Genomic DNA, 15,391 nt, shown 5'->3' with positions numbered 1-15,391 from the left:
AGATCTCAGAAATTAATTGAAGGGAAAATCATCTAATATTTGAGTGGCCGATTCTCTTTATCCGTTTTTGGACACTAATATGGTGCTATGATTCGTTCAAGGCATATACCTCATTATTCTATTTCTATCTCATGAGAAAATGACCAGCTCTTCACAAATGAACACTCTCGATTTCGACTACAACAATTATATAAAACCATTTTTATTTATTCGATATTGTCTTGGAATTTAGCACTTGCCGATTCTTTGATTACTATAAAATTTGAATAGCTAGAGATGCGCAAGGCCATTGCCCATTCTGATTGATCTCTCAAACATGGAACAAGTGCAACTGCTTGGAATGTGGCTGAGTCCTTACAGTTACAGGGTCATTTGGGCTCTGAAACTCAAAAGGCATAGCATATGAATACATAGAAGAAGATCTCTCCAATAAGAGTCCTTTGCTTCTCCAATGTAACCCGGTTCACAAGAAGATACCCGTGCTAATTCATAGTGGAAAACCGATTTGCGAGTCCTCGGTTATTCTTGAATACATTGAAGAGATATGGCCCCAGAATTCCTTGCTGCCATGTGATCCATATGAGAGAGCCATCGCCCGGTTTTGGATCAAATTTGCTGATGATAAGGTTTCCATAACAAAATAGTTCTAACAGAAAAACGTTACCATTTTTATTTTAATTGATAGTTTGTTTAATTTGACGTCGCCTTTTGATTCTAGCAGGGTCCAATAGTATGGAAAATTTGTGGAACTAGAGGCGAAGAACGACAGAAAGTAATTGAGGAGAGCTTGGAAATGCTAAAAACCATAGAAGAACATGGCCTTGGAGACAAGAAATTCTTCGGAGGAGACAAGATTAGCATGGTGGACATAGCCTTTGGCGGACTCGCCTACTGGCCTGGAGTCATTGAAAAAATACTAGGCAGAAATCTACTGGAAGCCCACAAGTTTCCTCGCCTGCACGCATGGACCAAGAATTTCAAGGAAGTCCCCGAAATCAAAGAAAACCTCCCTGATTTTGGTCGTTTGTTAAAGCGACAGACATAGATTTTCATTATCCATCGGAACAACATGTACCAAAAAGAAAAAATAAAAAGTTATCTGCTGGAACTTGGCTCTACTTTTACTGGTAGATGTACTTTCTTTAATTACCCAATGTCCATTTTGTTTACCCTGATTGATCTCAAACAGAGTAGAGGTTAAGTATTTAACATATAATCTTACCTCCCTCCAAAAACCATCCATCAAATATTAGTTCAGCCACCAATATTGAATTTGCTTATTGTTGACTTTTTTGACTCTTGACTTCAACTACTGGAATTGTCGAAGTACTCTTTGAATCCATTCATTTATTATAATTCAATTGGAGAGCCTATTGCTATTTTAAGTTATAGGTCCGAGTACCAAAAGAAGAAAAGAAAGAAAGAAAGAACTCAACTGATATCTCAAACATGGCTGAAGCAAAGCTGCTTGGAACTTGGGTTAGTCCTTACACTTACAGAGTCAAATGGGCTTTGAAATTGAAAGGCATAGCATTTGACTATGTAGAAGAAGATCTCTGCAATAAGAGTTCCTTGCTTCTCCAACACAATCCATTTCACAAGAAAGTACCAATTTTCTTTCATGGTGGAAAATCCATATGCGAGTCTTTGATTATTCTTGAATACATTGAAGAGATATGGCCACAAAATTCTTTGCTGCCTAGTAATCCTTATGAGAGAGCCATGGCTCGATTTTGGATTAAATTTGCTGAAGATAAGGTACAGTTCTTCATCACTTATAAGGTTTCTGGTCATCTAGTAAGAGAACAGGGACCTCTAACTTTTCTTGGCAAAAGAAATTTCTAACTTGATGAAATGTTTCCATTCTTTGGTTCTTTACAGGGTCCAGCAATGTGGATGGTTGGTCAAGGGCAGGAGAAAGCAGAGAAAGATAGCTTGGAAATGCTAAAAATGGTTGAAGAACAAGCACTTGGTGAGAAGAAATTTTTTGGTGGGGACACGATTAACATGGTGGATATTGTCTTTGGACTTGCTCATTGGTTGGGAGGGGAGAAACTACTTGAAGCTCATAAGCTCCACCGCCTGCAGGCATGGCTCAGAAATTTCAAGCAAGTTCCTGTCATCACAGAAAACCTCCCTGACCTTGATGAGATGTTTGCTTACTTAAGGCGTCAAAGGGAAATGTCTCCGGTAGCTAAATGATATATAAAGGAGAAGTCGAATGAAAGGGGCCCAAGAAGGTGGGGTGTGCACTTTGAACAGAAAATATATCTAGATAATTTTGTTTGTAAAAACTCATTTCTCTGGGAATTTAGCTTTGTGTAGTCATACTTTAGTTTATCTTTCTCTATCTCCATCAGGGCTGATGTAAAAGTGCAAAATGTACAATCTTTGACCCTGTGAGTCTGTTTTTTGCTCAGTATTGGAAGCTCAAGATCTTTTGTTCTAATCCAGCCAGAGTATTGGAGGAATTTGCCCATACATGTTTGGGTGTAGTGTCCAATACCTTGTTCTTTTATTGTGATTCTGTAGGTGGAACTTCTTCACTCCCCACAGATTAATGAAAGCCCCTAAATAATTTTTAAAAAACAAAAGATGTTAGTAGCGTAATCCAGTTTAATATCAATTGAACATATTAATACAGAATAAGTCTCTTATCAATTAACGTAATCCAGTTTTCTATTCTTTCTTCATTAATAATTGACAAGATGAAGGATCTGGTGAAGTTTCCTTGGACTCAAATACAAAACCAATTAATTAAGCTTGCATCATGTATGACATATCCATATATAGCTGAACAACACAATTCAAAGCATGTGATACAATAAAATTAAACCCACTCGTTTCAAGAACCTTAGTGATATATATTAAAAATTGATAGATCCACTTTTGAAGTCAAGTCTCCATCTTTTCTTAAACATTTAGTACTTCCTTCAGGTCAATTTTTTATTTTTTAAACTTGAGCTTTACTTTTATGATTTGGAATTGGTTACCTTGGTGTAGACTTTGACCTCTAATCATTATTATAAAATTACTTTGAAGGCATCCAGGATCTACCAGATTGATTGATCTCTCCATCATGGCTGTCGTGAAATTGTTTGGAGCTTGGACTAGTCCATATTTTTACAGAGTAATTTGGGCTCTGAAACTAAAAGGCATACCCTATGAATACATAGAAGAAGATCTCCTTAATAAGAGCCCCTTGCTTCTTCAGTATAACCCAGTTCATAAGAAGATTCCTGTGCTTGTTCATGATGGAAAACCAATATGTGAGTCCACCATTATCCTTCAATATATTGAAGAGATATGGCCACAACCTTCCTTGCTGCCAAGTGATCCCTACGAGAGAGCAATGGCTCGTTTTTGGATTAAATTTGCTGATGATAAGCTAATTCTTCTTGCTTTGGTGCATATGATTTTTCATTGTTTAAGCTTTCAGATTTCTTTGGTTAGATTAGATGTATATGATATTGTAGGGTGCTAGCTAATATTGTAAAATGCAGTCAGGATATTGGACTTCTTATGTTAAAAAACTTAAAAAATTGTTCCATCTTTGTTGATCATTGTTCAGTGACATCCATATTATCTCGGGTACTGGCAGAGTCTCTCAATCTCAAAGATGTATCGAGCCAGCGGCGAAGAGCAAGAGAAGGCAGTAAAGGACATCTTGGAAATGTTAGAAACCATTGAAGACCATGGCTTGATCGGAGGGAAGAAATTCTTCGGGGAGACAAGATTAGCATGGTGGACATGGCATTTGGTGCAGTTGCTCACTGGCTGGGAGTTATTGAAGATGCAGCAGGGCTAAAAATATTTGAAGCACACAAGTTCCCTTGTTTGCAGTCATGGATCCAAAATTTCAAGGAAGTTCCTATAATTAAAGAAAACCTCCCTGATCGTGATAAGCTGTTTGCTTTATTAAAGCGTCGCAGAGAGATGTTGCTGGCATCTAAATGAAACTAGCATCAGGAACGTTGCCTTTTAATACTCTATGTTTCATTTATCATGTTATGGATATTAGCAAAATGAGACACTGGTATGTCTCTGCCTTGATTACCTGGTGGTCATACACTTCATAGGTTTATGTTCTTTCAATTTTCATATTAGTCCCTTCATTTAGTCAAAAAAATAAGGATAAGGTATTTTTTTTATATAAAAATTTATTAATTTTTAAAATAAATATTCCGTCTTAAGAATACAAACATAATTAATAAAAATTATGAAATAACTAAAATATTATTTTTTTATTAAATTAAAAAATTATTATATTCTTAAAAAATAAAAAACACTGAACGATACTCTCCAGCTCACCAAGAAAGGAGAGCACCGGCCAAGGGAGGAGGTGGAAGGAGACATCGGAGCTCCCAAGGGAGCACCTAGTGCTCCCCAGATGGGGAGCCCGATGCTTCCTTAGGAAGCTCCGATCGGGCTCCCCATTTGGGGAGCACCAGGTGCTTCCTTGGGATCCCCGATGCCCCCTTAAGGAGCTCCAAATCGAGCTCCCTAAGGGAGCTCCAATCTACCACATGGGGAGTTTTTTTTTTAATTAATAAAAAATATAATAATTATTATAAAAATTAATCAAAAATAAAATTATCTTTTTACTTAAGCCACCTTAACAAATTAACGAAAATATTAACGATTGATTAACTGTTAGACTTATATATACAATAAAAAAAAATTTAGATAAGATATCTATTTTGAAAACTAATTAAAATGTTGATCAAAATTTAAAAGATAAAAATATTTTATCCAAAACATAAACATTTCTTCTATATCTGATAAAAAAGTCAACTTTTTTTGGCATACAAAATAACTTTAACCAATATTTCTTGTAAATTTGTTTTTGAGTGATAATTTCAAAATTAAATTTTGAAAAAAATTTTAATTTCACACAATTTCTTAAAAAATTATAATCAAAGTTAATTAAATTTAACTTTAAAAAAATGCAAAACCAACATTCAATTTGGAACAAAAGGAGAAAATGAATGAACAAATGCATTTCATTGCATTGTGATATCATACAGCTTAAAACATATTTATTAAAAAAATTATAATAACCAGATAAACACTTAAAAACAAGAACAGTAACACCAATTTTTGGAATGAAACTTTTAATGAGGACATGGTCCAAACCGTATACATAGATGGATATTGCATCGAAGGCCTTTCCTTATCGCCAGATGCATCCAAGGCTGGAAGAAGCCTTGGCCTTAACACCGTCAAGACAACAAAATCAACTGTTTAAATTTCTAACGCATTATTGTCTTCTCTCAAATAATTGACAATTAGATTATTGCCAATCAATGCTAATTTGATTCGAGATAAACTCATTTTCCTTCTATTATAAAGAATGGGTTGTATAATTTGACTCAAAATATACAAATCACGACCTCCCTCTCATCACCAAAACAAGGGAAGGCAAACCCGAAAAAGGCCGATGCAAGTATAGACCTCGCTTGACAACATATCTGGATTCAATATGAAATACGCTTGTTGATTCTTCGTCTTGCTGGCCCACCAGGAAAGAGCTTCATAATCCACCCTAATACTCTTTCCACCACCTACGAGGAAATTAAATAGTTATTAGAGTTTAATGTTTTTGTTCTTCGGAACTCCTCAATATTTCTGATATCTGAAGTTTTTAGCGATGATTAGATTAACAATGATACAAAGGCTCAGTCCTCACACCAAAGAAAACATAATACTACCATTAACCAATTATGTTAGATTAACAATTAATGACACATGGTCATGCTACTATAAGAGAGAGCGAGAGAAGTGGTACCTCATCACCCTCATCAGCATATGGAGTATTATCATGCATTATTCGAAACTCAGGTTGTCTAGCTGGCATATGCTCACTTGCCATATTTTGGGCTGTCAGAAGCTCTAATCTTTGAGTTTGAGCTTCAAGTTTCCTCGACAACTCCATGTTCAACTCCTTCATTCATCAACAATAATAATTAGAACAAGCTCTAAAGAAAGGAACCTTGATAAATAAAGATGTTCTTCAATTCCACATATCTAGTTGAAAATTTATCTTTTAGAGATATCTGTAAAGCCTGAGACAGCACCTAGCAGTAAGACCAAAATGAGACTGATACTAACACTTGAATTTTGACATGTCTAGTTCAGGTAAATTACCTTCAGCTTTGAACTTTGAGATAACTCAGATGACAAAGCTTGTGTCAGTTCTTCTTTCTCCAATGTCAACTGCAAGAAAAGGTCCTCTAATGATCATGACAGGTATATCTAGGCACCAACTTCAACAACTTAATTTCTCAATTGAAAAAGGAGAAAACCATATTAAAAACCCACAAGAAGATCTGAATCATGGAACAGAAGCTACCTCAGAAATTAGAGAATTGATGTTTCCAATCATTCTAATTTGATCAGGAGGTATATAAACAGAAGAAGCTTCAAATTGTCCATCTTCAAGCAGCAAGCTCAAACTAGAGGCATCATTAGTGTTATTCATTTCCCTGTCATCAGAAGTAGTGTCCGTGCTTGCTGCAAAAGTTCAGTAACTAGACTCAACACTCAATTAAGGACCATGCAAAATCAAAGAAACTTTAAGAAACCATTGTCATTTTACATTGCTTATCAGGCTTCTCATAATTGCTTTAAAGCACTGGCAGCTTGTCAATATGCAGTGCAATGCTTGTCATGCATTCAATTTCCTTATATGTAGCTCAAACTCAAAGTTTCAGTTAAGGATGTTGTTATTAGTCTCGCACAAGTACTTTTAGTTTTTCATAAGTTTTTCCTTATATGTACAGCTATACAGGATGATATGCTTATATCAAACAGTACTTTGAAGCGACTGACTTCTGTCTGAAACAAGTATATTCCGAAATTGAAGAGTTGAGGTATTTTATCCATCATCCTAATACTACCTAATCTGAATCTTCCACAAGACCAAATGCTGCCAATAAAGACTCATTAGTGAGCATCTAGTATATGAAGATATTTATACTTCTTTTCACATACATAAATATTAAATTCAGACTCATGTGACAAGCAAAGGTCCTGAAAGGAACACTAACAAAATACCGCACCCAGAAGCCCAGTTACTTCACAATTTACAGAAAAATGGAATTGTGATGCTGGACTCTTGGGCAGAGACAGTAATTTATTATTTTAATTATGTTTTAATAAAATAAAAATCTGATAGTTATCCTTGAGATTTTCTCAAAGATCATAAGAAAATTAAAGGGCACTTTTTGCAATACCCTAGATCATTATGCATCAATAAGTGATTTCTTAACCAAATTACCTGGCAACTCATATTTGGCATTTAAAAGTAATATCCCAACATCTGCCCTTGTGCTTTAACACACACCAGCATGACCTAAACCTAAAGGGCATCAAGGCATGCATCAAACTAGTGATCCGTACCTTTAACTTTAAGACTATGTAAATTATAATACTATACCCAATTTCATGCAACCAAACCACCTCTCTATGACATACCATACAAGAAATTCCAGAGACATTGTAGACCAGCAAGAAGGGTTTTTGGTCTTTACATCTCACTAAGTTTCAATAAGTCTACTCAACTTGCAAGGGTAGACTACTATTAAGTAAAAGTTGACCTTGCAAAAAATTCATGCAACTCTGACCAAGAATATGTTGGAATCGGGAACAAGCTTAGTAGCCTCCTACAGTATGCAACTGGATTTTGGTCCAGTAAAATAAGACATGGCAATTTATGTATGCAGCAACTGGAAAAGAGATACCATTACCAAGATCTTCTGTTGAAGTTGACATGTCCTTCTTACTAGCAGGAGTCTTAATAACATCAATAGACTTTCCACTCGCAGACGCTTTACGTAGCTTAGACTGCAGTACCTTCTTCTCTGTGTAAATGAATAAGAAAAAGACATAGTAAACATATGACTAATATAGAAAACAAATATAGAAACTTCGATATAAATATATATCATAAAAACAAACACACCTGATATTAGCATACTTACCTTCTTGAAGAGCTTCAATAGTTGACTGAAAATCCTGACGCTCTTTCTCTAGGCTTGACAGTTTCTTTCTGCAAGATTCAGAAGGCATAAGAAGTTCTAAAATTATTAGAGTACTTAATTTGAAAATATATTCAAATGAAGTCTAACCCATGTTAATATCATAGAAAGTGGAAGAAACAAAATCAATCCCACCTCCAACTTCATTTTCAAAATTCTTTATTTCCAACAAGATTAACTGTAAATAAATTTTCTATTCATGTGGCACTTGACAACAATAATTTGCATGGCATATGCAGCAGAATTTAATACCCAAAAAAAGGTAGTGTAAATGTATAGTACTTAAGAGAAAAAAAAATCCAAACATACTGAGGATCAGCTCTCCAATTATCACTAACCAAAGAATGATCTGAGGTAAAATGACATAGAGCATAATGAGATCCTAAGTGCACATAAAACTGACTTTCTAATATCATCTATGATGATTTCAGTGCATTTACTAAAAACTTAAGATTCACATTTAATTTTTTTATTTCTTGTTTTTCCTTTTACTTTTTGCATAGATATGTCATGATAACTTAGTAAAACTTTAATTGAATAAATATTTCTTAGACAATCTAAGCACCAGTTTAATAATGGCAACAATAACCTCCTTTAATTCTCTACCAGGGAATTATGCATGAGCATTACAATCTAGAAGTTACTTTTGAATGCAGAATGTGTATATAAGCAGAGAACTATGGAGAATAATAAGAATTCAACTCAAGCTGAACATATAGATCACAAGTCCTTTGGAATCAAAGAAAAATTAAAGCATACTTGAAAGAAGAGATTTCAGCCTGTGAGTTCTCCAATTGCCTCTCCAATTTTAGCTCATTTGACCTTAATCTAAGTGCCTACAAAAAGGATTTAAAAAACATTTAAATCTAGCAGGTGCCATAGAAACACATTCAATGGAAGAGGAGATAATCCAAAAGCTAATAGTATCATCTAAAACAAGCAAATTAACAACATTAAGTCAATATGAAAAAAGAAAAGAGAGCCATTCAAGTTAAACTGGCAGTTTAAAAACCTTTAAGCTTACATGCCTAAAACACACTGTGTAGCACATATTACAACCATGCATATTAAACACAGGATGATTTGCCAATCTCTTGGCAAAATTACCTAAAGAGGTAGAAGTTTTATAATATATAGAATGATATTAAGAAAAGGAAGAAAACCTTCACCCATTAAAATAATTTGCTACCTTCTCTTCCAAACCAATGACTTCAGAAGCCAATATATTGGCACGTTCATCAGCAGCATTGCATTCCAGTCGTGCATTTGCATATTCCATTTTAAAGGAGTCAAGTTCCGCCTGCAAACATCAAACATCAGACATATCAAGAAAAATAACAAAAGATTACGCTGAAATAAAATGTCAAAAACTTTAAAATGAAATTTTGTGGCTTCTAAAGCTCCCCACTGATTCAAACAACATGAAACAAAGAACACAAAAAATAATGCAGACGGCAAACATACTACATGGCATTTTATAATACAGCAAAAACCCCTGAGCTGCATCCTATGCACCATTCTTTTGCAACCAAAGGACTTGCAGAACTATACACTAAACAACCCAATGAGCAGAACTACAACACCAAATGCAGTTTATCAGCCATCATGTACGACAACGAGGTGAAATCCAGGAGCAATAGACAACCTCCATGTGGATCATTTTTATAGATTAAAAGTAAAATAGATATCTCTTCAAACAAAAAAATGTTACTCATCTTCCTCCTCTGATGAGGAATAATGCCCATCAAAACATAGCTATAAAATCTCTCCATAAATCTCAAATTCTCAGCACACCCCTGCCCAATATCAACCATGAAATTTATTTCGAATTGGGGAACTTATTAAATGTTGTTTTGAACCTTGCTAGAGGAAAAAGCAGTATTGCAGCATCGGTAGCATTGTAGCATCAAGTGAGGAGAGAATCTCAGTAATTTCAGTGTTCTTTTCACTGCATTTTTTGGTTAACATGTCTGACTAAAAATGCAATGAAGAAAGCAGTAGATTTTGAATTTTCAGATAAAAGTTTATCAAAGAATAAACAAGGCTGAAATCCATGTGCATATGTGCACGCATGAAACACACCACACAGACACCCCCACATCAACTATATGATATAAATGACACGATATGCAGCCACGCAAGATTAAATTATTTCAGTGAACAACTTAAGCTGATTAGCAGTACCCTAAACTATAACAAAATATTACCAGTTGGGCCTTGATTTCTTCCTGTAACTTCTCCATGTCAGATTTAAGCTGGTTGACAACACTTCTCTGGGGAGGAAAAATATGTCAATAGATAATAAATAGATTTTAAAAAGGAATCAAAATCGTAATTGGAGGCAATTAAATGAGACGGAGTGCCCTTCAGATAAGAAACATTAAAAACTAAGAAACAAACTAAAGAAAGTTTCCAAAGAATAGAGTCATTTTCCATATTGTTTTAAGATTTTCAATCTCTTTCACGAGCATGCAGAAATGTTTTCAAAATTACAATCTCTTTTCCTATGTCCAAAAATAGCTGATTGTTAGGGGGCTTTCATGCACGGAAACTTTTGAAGACGAAAAGCAGATTTTTTTTTTTTAAAGTAGTTGTTTTATTGATTGTGTCCAGCAGCTAGTATGCACTCCCACAGTCTTAGACTATGATTCTAAGACTTTTGGTGGCATAAAAACTCTAGCTTGGACATTTAAAAATCACTGTACACTTGCCTCATGACATAGCTGCAGAACTAAGCATGAAGAAGAAAAGCAGATTTAAGTTATCAGTATATATATATCCCAGTAAACTACAACACTGCCAATATAATATCTGCTGTTTATAATTATGTAAAGGGAAAAGATGAAGTAGATCCCCATTATAGCCTAAACAAAAGCATTAGACAACTGTCCATAATATGCTAGTGATGCCGTATATATCAAACAAACCTGTTGATTATAACTATCTGTCAAGGATGAATTTTCAGCAGCCAAAGATTCGGCTAATGTACGTGAGGCCTCAAGAGCTCGTTGCAGTGAAAACTTTTCCTGAGTCAAATCTTCAATATGCTGCAGAATAAAAACAATATATAGATAAACAAGTCAAAACAAGATATCCAGGAAAAAGTCAACAAACAACTCCAACATGATAAATAACATATGAAAAATTAAATTTTTCTACATCAAAAGATATGTGTGAGTATGTGCGTATTAAAAACTTCAAACATAGAAGGAAGTTGGCTTTTTGGAAATCTTGCACCAGATATTACTATTTGCTCGTCTCTGAGAAACCAACATGCCATTAGTCTTCAAATATGAAACAGTGCAAAACAAATAAAATCCTCAGGAGGCTACTCCTCCTTGCCATTTGATATACAAACATACCAATCCTCCAACCTAACCACACCTGACTCCGGCATGCACCCCACAGATACCAGACATTAATATTTGGTGGTCTCTAAGAAACCAACATGTCATTAGTCTTCAAATCTGAAACAGTGCATCATAAGTGAAATCCTCAGGAGGCTACTCCTTGCCTTTTGATATACAAACCAATCCTCCAATCTAACCACACCTTACTCCAACAAGCACCCCACAGATACAAGACGGTGTTTAGGATGCAAATATACTTATCTACTGTTTCACCATAAAGGAACAATAAATCAAAAAGAATCAGCCTCATCCTCAATTAAGCTCTAAACTTCCCACCAGGATTTGTCACCTCCAAGAGCAGCATTGGATACTTAAGCACATTAGCCCGGTAACCAGAGCCCCTTTTTATTTTGCATTCTAGAGACCCACAAACCTTTCTTCTCCAGTATATTTCATGTCTAACAATTCACAAAAAAATAAATCCACATTTCTAAGGCATCAAAATGTGCACTGCACAAACTGTATGTCCATGTAATTAACAAACTCATTCTTACAGGCACTAAACAGTATAATTCAGGCAAGGGATGAACCAGAAAACAGAAGAATATCACAAAGCTGGTAAGAGTGGCACCGATAGGAAACTCAACAAGAAAAAATATGAGTACCTGTTCCAAAGCAGCAAAGTCCTCATTCTGTTTGGTTGAGTAGAACTCATGCTTCTTATCCAAGGTATTCACATTAGTAACATTTAGTTGCAAGAGGTCACCATTACTACTGGCAGGAACTGAAAATTTACCAGAATACTCATTGGCACCAGGAAAATCGGGATATCCTAGCTTGGAGAAAGTTCCCATAGTTTCACCTTCGGTTGATGGTTTCTCAAAAGGGGATGATCCTAGGGCACTGATGCTGCTAAGTTGTGAACTATGGGAAGCAATTGCACTCTTTGTAGGTTCATTATGTTGAAAATGAGAACCGGAAGAAGCTCTGGATACATTAAGAGAATCAAGGAAAGATGGACGAGATCTCCTAGAACGAGAATCATTTGTGACTGAATGCAGTGGCATGTAACTAGAGGAACTTCTGGCATCAAAAGTAAACTCTGAAGATCCAGATGTTTGCATGGTTGGAGCATGCACATTCGGAAAACCACTGGCTGAACTGCTAAATTTTCTTTCCCCAAAATCATAAATCATAGGTTCTCTAAATTCTGCACTTCCTTGAAAGTTCTGCCCAACTTCAGGGACAGACTTTGTTGCACCCGAGGTAGATTCAGTAGAGTCTATGATTAAACCACAGAACACATGATACTGGTCAGTTCCATAGAAAAAGAAAATTATAAATAACAACATAAAATTGAAACCCTGGTCATTAGAAGCAAGTATATTCAGCACAAGAACTCATAAATTCAACATTAACTTCATAGAAAGAAGATAGCACATGGTTATTACCAAGCAAGCTGCCTTCACTGGCCTTACTTTGCAGTGAACTTTGTGGAGATATTTTAGTAACAGAATCTTCAGAAGAATTAGGATTTACAACTGTAGAAAACTTCATTGAACCATCATCTTCTTTTGACTTGGGTTCTTGAAAGTCATTACTCATATGTTTTATCTGTACGCTATTATTAAACAACGGCCCACCATTCCATGAAGCACCATATTTCTCATTTTCTTGACTATTTGCATGCATGTGCACTTCTGTAGACGACGAATTATAATCATTTGCTAAAAAAGATGGGATAGCAAGTGTATCATTTGAGTAAGCTCGCTGACTTTCAAGGGAAACTTCAGTTGTTTTGTTGTTGTTGTTGTTATTGTTAATTATATTTACGGAAGAGGGATCAGGTCCATCAGATGTACCAGCACAATTTGAGTCAGTGATTCGCACATTTTCAGTTTCTAATTGATGTTTATCATTTAAGCTAATGTCTGAAGCCTGAGTTTGGGTGGTAGATGCTGCCTTCTTGGCTCTCTCAGCTGCTTTTTTCTTACGAAATTCCTCAAGCTGCAAGATGGAAGGAGGTATTAATTGTAAAAGCACATGATATGTAAACCCTGACAAGTTGTTCGTTCTTTTTTAAATTTCCATTTATGTAAAAACATGTAACTGAAACTTTTATTGAGAGCATAAATCCAGAATAAAAATTATAAAAAATTCAATCAAACAACAGGATAAATTAGGAGGATATTAACTTACCAGACTACGCAATAAAGTCAAGCATTCAGAATTAAACATACAACAGTAGAATGTAATTTCCTTTACTTTTGCGGAACCAATCATTAAAAAAAATTAATGAAAACGAAAAATTTGGTTAAACAGCATCGACAGAAAAGCATGACCTGAACAACAGAAGAAGAACTCTAAACAACCAGAAATGCTCCAACTCATGTATCACTCAGGAAAAAAAGCATAGCAGCAATTTTAAACTCCAACAATATCACTTACATAACTCAGATAAACTGTTCATTTTAAATAATTAGTCTCAACTTTCAGGCAAGCCATTCTTGCTTTGGTATAGCATCAGAAGAAGCTTCTTCATCCTTTCTAGCTTGAATACAAACCCTAGCATAGCTCTCCATTCAAATGTAATGACACAAATAAGCTCTCAAATCTAATTTAAGGGCAAAAACTAAAACCCTAGCCTATTATCTTTTTTAGCGCCAATGGCATTACCTTACATGATTACAAAGAAAATATTTAAGGCATTACAGCAGTGCAACTTGCCAAAGGTCTAATCTAACAAAATAATTGATTCCATATACCCTCAATTCCAGCTATGATGGACCAAAAAATCGCTAAAACAATGTAAATACTACAGATCATATCTGAGAATACCAAAATAAACTTTTAATTCTAGTCCTATTTTGAAATTGACATCCTAAATCAGTGACCAGATATGCCAAAAATCCAAGTGCAATCTATGATGCTTGCACCCGAAATTTAGTTATAACAAACTCCATTGCAAACAACCATTTAAAAATTTACAATAATAAAACCGTAAAATTTAATGAGTCACAGATTCAATTACCAAATCGATTAATCATATTTCAAAACAGAAACAACTAAAAGAAAAAAATCAAAATAAATCAATAAAGGAAAAACAATGAACAATAACAATAACGTACCCTACGCTTCCCAGCTTCTAAATGCTCTTGTTTCCGCGAACTAGGCAAGACCTGAGCGGACGCCATTTCCCAAAAACCCCGTCAAAATCTCGTCAATCTAACGATTCTAACTCCCAATTCTTACCCCCATTAATTCACAAAAGGAATGCCAATCAAAAACAACAAAAATTAAGATTAAGAAATTATCGAGTTCACCGACAAAGATTCCACAAAGAAAATCCCCCAAGAATTGAGATTCGAAGCAGATCAATAGACACGAGAGTCGATAAATGAGCGAGAAATATAGGAAAGAATTAGTAACGGTAGGGTGAATTTGAAAATTTTTTATATTAAAAAGAAAAACCCTAAAATGAAATGAAATAAATTGAAACAAAATAATGAAAGGAGGCGGGAGGACCGATCAGATCGGAGAAAGAAGGAAGGAGAGCTGTTTTTCTTCGTTGGAAGCGTGGGAAAATATATTAAAATTCTTTTTTTTTTCTGTTTTCGACAGATCTCCCTGCTTTTTTTTTTTTTTTTGAGATTTTCTATATTTTTCAAAATTATATAGTAAGTTGTTTAAAGTGAAATTTTTGGGTGGGATCAATGCGATAAAGTTACTCCTTAATGTATGAAAGAATGTACTACCTCATGTTTCTGAGGTTGACACGTTTTAACTAGGTGTGTTGGTATCTTCGTGACTTGGGTGGACCATGAACTTGGACCCTTCGTATTTTTCGGCTTTTTTTTGTTTTTTATCGTGATTGTTTCGCACTTTTGCTTAAAGATTTAACAGCAAAGAAAAAACGAAAGCAAATGAGTATCTAATATAATGACATGAAGATATGATATCTTTCGCTCTGCATATCGTAATCGTATCAACATCACATCAGTG

General features: G+C 35.0%; 2 protein-coding genes and 2 pseudogenes across 4 annotated transcripts; 3 read left to right on the top strand and 1 right to left on the bottom strand.

Moving 5' to 3' along the window:
* Positions 1-185: 185 nt before the first annotated feature.
* LOC18602848 (putative glutathione S-transferase) lies at positions 186-1,244 on the top strand (annotated as a pseudogene). The gene is made up of 2 exons (XR_016025851.1): positions 186-626; positions 722-1,244. The product of XR_016025851.1 is annotated as a putative glutathione S-transferase (transcript).
* A 205-nt stretch (positions 1,245-1,449) lies between these two features.
* On the top strand, positions 1,450-2,449 carry LOC18602847 (putative glutathione S-transferase). The gene is made up of 2 exons (XM_007034475.3): positions 1,450-1,758; positions 1,882-2,449. The coding sequence occupies exons 1-2, from the start codon at positions 1,450-1,452 to the stop codon at positions 2,200-2,202; spliced, it is 630 nt and encodes a 209-aa protein (XP_007034537.3). The 3' UTR covers positions 2,203-2,449.
* Positions 2,450-3,079: 630 nt separating this feature from the next.
* On the top strand, positions 3,080-4,044 carry LOC18602846 (putative glutathione S-transferase; annotated as a pseudogene).
* A 978-nt stretch (positions 4,045-5,022) lies between these two features.
* On the bottom strand, positions 5,023-15,047 carry BLI (protein BLISTER). Of its 2 annotated transcripts, none has more exons than XM_018119374.2 (13): positions 14,518-15,047; positions 12,841-13,396; positions 12,055-12,671; positions 10,967-11,086; positions 10,247-10,312; positions 9,229-9,339; positions 8,799-8,875; positions 7,983-8,050; positions 7,743-7,862; positions 6,353-6,513; positions 6,148-6,216; positions 5,789-5,944; positions 5,023-5,564 (listed from the first exon to the last, which is right to left on the bottom strand). In XM_018119374.2, the coding sequence occupies exons 1-13, from the start codon at positions 14,581-14,583 to the stop codon at positions 5,478-5,480; spliced, it is 2,274 nt and encodes a 757-aa protein (XP_017974863.2). In that variant the 5' UTR covers positions 14,584-15,047; the 3' UTR covers positions 5,023-5,477. The 2 variants fall into 2 exon arrangements, with proteins under 2 accessions (XP_017974863.2, XP_007034535.3); XM_007034473.3 differs by having other exon boundaries at positions 7,749-7,862.
* Positions 15,048-15,391: the final 344 nt, after the last annotated feature.

The sequence above is a fragment of the Theobroma cacao genome, chromosome 4, assembly GCF_053813885.1.
Source record: "Theobroma cacao isolate CCN51 chromosome 4, ASM5381388v1, whole genome shotgun sequence".
Taxonomy (NCBI): Eukaryota; Viridiplantae; Streptophyta; class Magnoliopsida; order Malvales; family Malvaceae; genus Theobroma; species Theobroma cacao.
This window is presented reverse-complemented; position numbering and strand designations above follow the sequence as displayed.